General features: G+C 45.1%; 1 protein-coding gene across 3 annotated transcripts in view; it reads left to right on the top strand.

Moving 5' to 3' along the window:
- The window catches only part of syde2 (synapse defective 1, Rho GTPase, homolog 2 (C. elegans)), a 79,326-nt gene extending 70,877 nt beyond the window's left edge, over positions 1-8,449 (top strand). For all 3 annotated transcript variants that reach the window (XM_052462052.1, XM_052462043.1, XM_052462058.1), the window contains exon 7: positions 2,801-8,449. In XM_052462052.1, the coding sequence (XP_052318012.1) occupies positions 2,801-3,519 (719 nt within the window). In that variant the 3' untranslated portion in view covers positions 3,520-8,449. The remainder of the gene's footprint in view (positions 1-2,800) is intronic.
- The last annotated feature ends 207 nt before the right edge of the window (positions 8,450-8,656 follow it).

Raw genomic sequence — 8,656 nt, 5'->3', positions numbered from 1 at the left:
TACTACACGCTGTAACACAGTCATCATCTGTTCATCTCCTACACGCTGTAACACAGTCATCATCTGTTTATCTACTACACGCTGTAACACAGTCATCATCTGTTCATCTACTACATGCTGTAACACAGTCATCATCTGTTCATCTACTACACTCTGTAACAGTCATCATCTGTTCATCTACTACACGCTGTAACACAGTCATCATCTGTTCATCTACTACACTCTGTAACAGTCATCATCTGTTCATCTACTACACTCTGTAACACAGTCATCATCTGTTCATCTACTACACTCTGTAACAGTCATCATCTGTTCATCTACTACACTCTGTAACAGTCATCATCTGTTCATCTACTACACTCTGTAACACAGTCATCATCTGTTCATCTACTACACTCTGTAACAGTCATCATCTGTTCATCTACTACACTCTGTAACAGTCATCATCTGTTCATCTACTACACTCTGTAACAGTCATCATCTGTTCATCTACTACACTCTGTAACAGTCATCATCTGTTCATCTACTACACTCTGTAACAGTCATCATCTGTTCATCTACTACACGCTGTAACACAGTCATCATCTGTTCATCTACTACACGCTGTAACACAGTCATCATCTGTTCATCTACTACACTCTGTAACACAGTCATCATCTGTTCATCTACTACACTCTGTAACAGTCATCATCTGTTCATCTACTACACTCTGTAACAGTCATCATCTGTTCATCTACTACACTCTGTAACACAGTCATCATCTATTCATCTACTACACTCTGTAACAGTTATCATCTGTTCATTTACTACAAGCTGTAACACAGTCATCATCTGTTCATCTACTACACGCTGTAACACAGTCATCATCTGTTCATCTACTACACGCTGTAACACAGTCATCATCTGTTCATCTACTACACTCTGTAACAGTTATCATCTGTTCATCTACTACACTCTGTAACAGTCATCATCTGTTCATCTACTACACACTGTAACACAGTCATCATCTGTTCATCTACTAAATCGGCATTTCATTTATCTGACTTTAATTTATCTGTATGTCCAGCCCTTATATTTAGCCTCACAATGAAGTGTTTTAACATTTTATTTTCAGGACAACCAGGGCTACAAGTAGATCACAAATCAATTTGATATAAACAAATGCATTCATGATTTATTGACAAATGTCAATACAGAAAAGAAGGTCCAACAAAGCAAAAACCTGATAAAAAATGAATTTATACGAATATAAGTACAGAAATTGTTTGCACACTGGGAAATGACAGTGACAACAGTTTGGAATTTGTGACAGCAACTATGTGAGCTTAGTACAGTATTATAGACACTTTGTCCTGGGATTTCCTATGTAGAAGAATCCCATACCTTCTAACAACTCTTGTGTAGCTTGTGAAGTCATAGAGCAAAACATGTTACGTGTTCGTGGGAGTCTCAGCTTTTAATTAGTCAAACCATCCGGACTCTACAGACGTTTTTGTGGAAATACCCTGCACACCGTGCTGGTGTTATGGTGGTACTCATTGAAAGCATTCATACAGTATGATATCAAAATCAGCTGTTGGTTTTGCTGTTCCACTGTGGGGCTTGTGTACTTTACTTTCTACCTTCTTCCGCATGAAATAGCTGTAACAGTAAAGTCGAGTTTCAAGGTCTTTCATGTCAACTGGCCGCTCGACTGGTTGCTTTTTGTTGCAGTGACTGGTTGCTTTTTGTTGCAGTGACTGGTTGCTTTTTGTTGCAGTGACTGGTTGCTTTTTGTTGCAGTGACTGGTTGCTTTTTGTTGCAGTGACTGGTTGCTTTTTGTTGCAGTGACTGGTTGCTTTTTGTTGCAGTGACTGGTTGCTTTTTGTTGCAGTGACTGGTTGCTTTTTGTTGCAGTGACTGGTTGCTTTTTGTTGCAGTGACTGGTTGCTTTTTGTTGCAGTGAGTGGTTGCTTTTTGTTGCAGTGACTGGTTGCTTTTTGTTGCAGTGACTGGTTGCTTTTTGTTGCAGTGACTGGTTGCTTTTTGTTGCAGTGACTGGTTGCTTTTTGTTGCAGTGACTGGTTGCTTTTTGTTGCAGTGACTGGTTGCTTTTTGTTGCAGTGACTGGTTGCTTTTTGTTGCAGTGACTGGTTGCTTTTTGTTGCAGTGACTGGTTGCTTTTTGTTGCAGTGACTGGTTGCTTTTTGTTGCAGTGAGTGGACATATCAGTTTTACCTCTGAAATGTGTTTTGTTTGTTTTGTTTTATTCCGCCACTGACTGTAGGAGGTATGTAAAGGTGTGGGGGACACCGTGTAGTAGGAACACAGAGAGACAGACAGGTAACGGGGCTGTGGTGGTTGGAGTGTTGGCGTGCTCAGTGTTCTGTTCATCTTCCTAGCTCAGACATGCTCATATCATGTGATTCCCTCCTAACCCTTCTTCACCCCACAGAAGGGACGTGTGTTAGGTTAGTTCACAGACATCACAGACTAGGTCAAATGTACAGCTGTAGAAGTGAAGTAGTAGAGTGTGTTGGAGTGGCTTTGGCATATTTCTATGCAGCATGGCATGGGTTAATGTCTAAACTACCACCTTTAGACCGTGGCTGTACCCCAGGAGGACCTTGTGTATACAGTGTGCTTGAATGAAAATTATAATATTTTTTAATTGGTTTGCACCAACAGTGCTTGAAGAGCTTGTGCCATACACCAGGAGTTAACAGAGCTACAGGACTATGGCACTGACTAAATAGCTTCCTGTTTACTCTTTAACTAACTATTTCTTTCTCTCTCCTGTCTTTACATCTCTCCTTATAGTGGTGGACCCACATGGAAAGACCTCATCCCCCATCCTGGAGCACCCCGGCCCAGCCGACCAGCCTGCCGCTCCACCCCTGCGTCGGAGGAAGGAGCGTCCCCAGGTGCTGAACTTGAGTGATGCAGAGATGGCCGGGGTGTTGCGACCTAGGCCGGGCCGACTGGACAGCCCTAGCAACCGTTACGCCGGTGACTGGAGTCGCTGTGGAGAGCGCTACCTCCCCCCTTCTCTGGCCCAGGAGGAAAATGACTATGATGATGTTCCTTCTGAGGATATGGAGGTCGCTGAGGAGGGACAGGAAGGAGAGGACAGGGGGAAGGAAGGGGGAGAGGAGCTAAGACCGGAAGGATTACTGGACAGTGGACAGGAGGAAGGACAGGCAGAGCCACCTACAGCAAAACAGGAACCCCCACTACTCCAGGAGGTGATGGAGGGACCTGTAGAGAAGGAGGAAGAGGAGAGAGAAGCAGAGGAGGAGAGTGATGTCTCCAGTGACGGTCAGCCATCAGACGATAGGGTGTGTGATGATGAGGATGAGCGCATCCTGCCCCTCCACAACCCAAAAGAGCACACATACCAGGCTTACATGAAGATCCAGGACATCAGCCCCGTTCTCAGCAACAGGGTCAACCTGCGAGACCTGCAGGAGAGCATCGACACGCTCATAGGCAACCTGGAGAGAGAGCTCAGCAAGAACAATCTCAAAGTTAGCTACTAACACAACACACATTCAGCCTCACAGGCTACTGACTCAAACACACAGCCCAACAGGCTACTGACTCAAACACACAGCCCAACAGGCTACTGACTCAAACACACAGCCCAACAGACTACTTACTCAACACAGCCCAACAGACTACTTACTCAACACACAGCCCAACAGACTACTTACTCAACACACAGCCCAACAGACTACTTACTCAACACACAGCCCAACAGACTACTTACTCAACACACAGCCCAACAGGCTACTGACTCAAACACACAGCCCAGCAGGCTACTGACTCAACACACAGCCCAACAGACTACTGACTCAACACACAGCCCAACAGACTACTGACTCAACACACAGCCCAACAGACTACTGACTCAACACACAGCCCAACAGACTACTGACTCAACACACAGCCCAACAGACTACTGACTCAACACACAGCCCAACAGACTACTGACTCAACACACAGCCCAACAGACTACTTACTCAACACACAGCCCAACAGACTACTGACTCAACACACACTCATCCCAACATGCGACTGACTCAAACACACAGCCCCCGAAGATGGAAAAGGCTTAGCTAATTCTAAGGGCTTCGAGACTGGAGAGTTGTTGGGGTTCAGGAATTTGGCTCCAGGGTTGCCGTGGTGACCTTTAATAAAGACGACTCAGTGGCACGTGCACCCGTGTCGTGCGCCCCTGCAGAACTCTGGTGTTTAGAACTCTGGTGCGTGATTGGCTGGACACTTCATTTAGCACCTACCCACAAGACATTATTAGATGTTTCATTAATGTTTTGCTTTTGATGACTTGTTTTTACATGTCGCTCATGTTCTGTTGTTCTTATCCGGTTGTTGTTGTTGTTGTTGTTGCTTCTCTTCTTATTAGAAGAACCCATTGACCCCCAGGGGTGTAAACGGTGCCTTAATTGTGTGAAGGTGGGACTTTAAGGCAGGGGAGAGCTTTTCTATTGAGGTACGAAACATTATCACGTACAGCAATGCACTTATGAGGCAGGCTTTAGTGTATAGTACAAGTCATTTAGGTATATGGTACATGCAGTATAGCTGGCTATGGACTGGGAGGAGAACCAGGGAGGGGGCTAGACCTCTGAACCCTCCTCCTCCTCGGGTACGAGTACAAACGTATCATACAGTCACATACATACCTGCTCCAATACCATGGAGAAACACATAAACAAGGAGATAATGAGTGATAAGTGTTTCTCTCTACCTGCTAGAACAGAGCAGCTAATCTGTAGCAACAAAGAGAGATAGAAAAAATAACTCAAGTGATGTCATGTATTTGAAAAATGAATAAGTGAATATGACATGGGTGAAAACCATTAATATCTGGTTTTCTTTTAGCCCTTCTTCCCCAACCTCCCACATGATCTAGACCAGGGTTTGGTCTTAATGTGCACCCAGGGGTTCCCCAGAACCCCTGATCAAGACCACACGTACCAAACTCATTCCACAGAGGGCCCAGGGTCTGCGGGTTTTCGCTCCTCCCTTGCGCTTAATTGATTAATTAAGGTAATTAATTAGTAAGGAACTCCCTACACCTGGTTGTCTAGGGCCTAATTGAAATGGAAAAACCCAAAAACCTGCAGACACTAGGCCCTCCATGGAATGAGTTTCAGACCCACGATCTAGACAGACAGTGATCACCTGCGGGTTTAAAGAGGAAAAAGTCAAATATGGTAAACTTACGTATGGTACATACTGACTGCAGAACAGCAGTTCACGTGTTTCATAGAAACAGTTACTGTGTGGAGAGGGCTCTGGCTAGTACGACATGTGAGTCCACTACCTAAATAGATAAAAGCAAGTTTTCAGAAATCCAGGGATTCAGAATGATCAGTATTTAACATATTTATGTATATATAAATGTATTTGGAGTATATATATTATTTTTTACAGCTTATATATATATTTCCATACAGGCATATTTAAATGCTCACCATAACCTTGTAGTGTTGACCCATGATAGACTATATAGACGGATTGGTTGTTTCGCAACAAAACCAACACATGTGCAACTATGGGGTTGAACAGATGGGGTTGGCTTAGACTGTTGATAACATGTCAACTATATTTTGTTTCTAACGTTCATTGAAAACAAATACATTTGCACAATGAGCACTTGTCTCTCAAATACATTGTTACAGTTGGTTAGCTAGCTAGAGAATATTCGCCATATTAGCATAGACGTGACATCAGTCAAAACAAGACATGGTATCAAGCACAAGATAAAACAAGCTGAAACGAGCCACCTACATTTCCCCACATGGCAGATTCGTGTCATTGTTGCTAGCTATCTGGCCACCTACATTTCCCCACATGGCAGATTCTTGTCATTGTTGCTAGCTATCTGGCCACCTACATTTCCCCACATGGCAGATTCTTGTCATTGTTGCTAGCTATCTGGCCATCTACATTTCCCCACATGGCAGATTCTTGTCATTGTTGCTAGCTATCTGGCCATCTACATTTCCCCACATGGCAGATTCTTGTCATTGTTGCTAGCTATCTGGCCATCTACATTTCCCCACATGGCAGATTCGTGTCATTGTTGCTAGCTATCTGGCCATCTACATTTCCCCACATGGCAGATTCTTGTCATTGTTGCTAGCTATCTGGCCATCTACATTTCCCCACATGGCAGATTCTTGTCATTGTTGCTAGCTATCTGGCCATCTACATTTCCCCACATGGCAGATTCTTGTCATTGTTGCTAGCTATCTGGCCACCTACATTTCCCCACATGGCAGATTCTTGTCATTGTTGCTAGCTATCTGGCCATCTACATTTCCCCACATGGCAGATTCTTGTCATTGTTGCTAGCTATCTGGCCATCTACATTTCCCCACATGGCAGATTCTTGTCATTGTTGCTAGCTATCTGGCCACCTACATTTCCCCACATGGCAGATTCTTGTCATTGTTGCTAGCTATCTGGCCATCTACATTTCCCCACATGGCAGATTCTTGTCATTGTTGCTAGCTATCTGGCCATCTACATTTCCCCACATGGCAGATTCTTGTCATTGTTGCTAGCTATCTGGCCATCTACATTTCCCCACATGGCAGATTCGTGTCATTGTTGCTAGCTATCTGGCCATCTACATTTCCCCACATGGCAGATTCTTGTCATTGTTGCTAGCTATCTGGCCATCTACATTTCCCCACATGGCAGATTCTTGTCATTGTTGCTAGCTATCTGGCCACCTACATTTCCCCACATGGCAGATTCTTGTCATTGTTGCTAGCTATCTGGCCATCTACATTTCCCCACATGGCAGATTCTTGTCATTGTTGCTAGCTATCTGGCCATCTACATTTCCCCACATGGCAGATTCTTGTCATTGTTGCTAGCTATCTGGCCATCCAGGACCACAACACACGGCCTTCTGCCCCATTGAAATGCGTGCATGGTTTTCGTGACGTTGTCACCTAACCCGTCTATGTTGCTTTGTTTCCTCCCACTTAAGCTACCTGTACACATCTTAAACGTGCTGGACTAATGGTACAACTTAAGCTGTAATATATATGACATAGAAATACATTCTTGCAGAAAGAGAGATATTGTTATTTTTGTTATTTTTTTTGTACATATTTGGCATCTGTTTTGTCGCCGGTTGGTCTAATCTGAGTTCATAGTTGTGTTTAAAAGGTACTGATGAACATTGTTGCATGGTCAAAAGCTTTATTACTAACTTAAACAAGTATATTTCCCACCTGAAGTTATCGTATCATATTTATGTGTACATGGAGATTCTTTTCTATTTGTTCCTATCCCACATTTTTGTCATCCCTTTGACAGCTGCTGACACAGACTAACAACCAGGTTCAAAAGAACATTTAATTGAAAGACTAAAAGAAAGGAAAATCATTCAGCTAGCTAGTCCCTAAGGCGATTGCACTGCAGTGCAGTAGTTTCCTATGGTGATGGGAAACTATCCAGTGAAGCTTTCATTATATAAGGATGTTTTTTCTGGTTCTAGCCTGACCCTTGTTCCTCTCCTCCGGATCTGGCCCTTGTTCCTCTCCTCCGGGTCTGACCCTGGTTCCTCTCCTCCGGGCCCGGCCCTGGTTCCTCTCCTCCGGGCCTGGCCTGGCCCTGTTTCCTCTCCTCTGGGCCTGGCCCCGTTTCCTCTCCTCTGGGCCTGGCCCTGGTTCCTCTCCTCCGGGCCTGGCCCTGTTTCCTCTCCTCCGGGCCTGGCCTGGCCCTGTTTCCTCTCCTCTGGGCCTGGCCCTGGTTCCTCTCCTCCGGGCCTGGCCCTGTTTCCTCTCCTCTGGGCCTGGCCCTGTTTCCTCTCCTCCGGGCCTGGCCCTGTTTCCTCTCCTCCGGGCCTGGCCTGGCCCTGTTTCCTCTCCTCTGGGCCTGGCCTGGCCCTGTTTCATCTCCTCTGGGCCTGGCCCTGTTTCCTCTCCTCCGGGCCTGGCCTGGCCCTGTTTCCTCTCCTCCAGGCCTGGCCCTGTTTCCTCTCCTCCGGGCCTGGCCTGGCCTGGCCCTGTTTCCTCTCCTCCGGGCCTGGCCTGGCCCTGTTTCCTCTCCTCTGGGCCTGGCCCTGTTTCCTCTCCTCCGGGCCTGGCCTGGCCCTGTTTCCTCTCCTCCAGGGCTGGCCTAGCACTGTATCTATCAATGCATTCCTCCCTCTTCACTCTTTCTCTAACCCCCTCCCTCCTTCCCTCTTAATCAGTGTGTCACATGTCCACATTGTGTCTGAGCACGTGCACATCGTTTGCGTGTACAGTAAGTGTCATACGGTCAACGTGTTTCTGTAATAGTTGTTTTGTTTCATCTCTGTCCTGTTTGTATGTCTGTCTTGGAAACAGAAAGCTATGATGAAAGCATCCCTAAATAGAATAATACTTTGTACTGATCTTGAGAAATGTATGGTCATATTAAAGTATATATTTCACATGGCCTTGCGTCTTTCTCGTTATTACATTTTGTCAAGTTGATTCAACCATGTTCTGCTGCCAAATCCTTCGGCCAGTAGATGAGAGTAAAGTGAAACACTCAAAGCATCCCATTTTGAGATGTAATGTCTGTTATGTCTTTTTGCTATTCACTTTAGACCAGTATTAAAATTTCTAACATTAACAGTCATTAACAGTCACTTATTTATTG

The sequence above is a fragment of the Oncorhynchus keta genome, chromosome 1 (genome assembly GCF_023373465.1).
Source record: "Oncorhynchus keta strain PuntledgeMale-10-30-2019 chromosome 1, Oket_V2, whole genome shotgun sequence".
Taxonomy (NCBI): Eukaryota; Metazoa; Chordata; class Actinopteri; order Salmoniformes; family Salmonidae; genus Oncorhynchus; species Oncorhynchus keta.
Note: the sequence above shows the minus strand (reverse complement) of the source record. Positions and strands in the feature narration are given on the sequence as shown.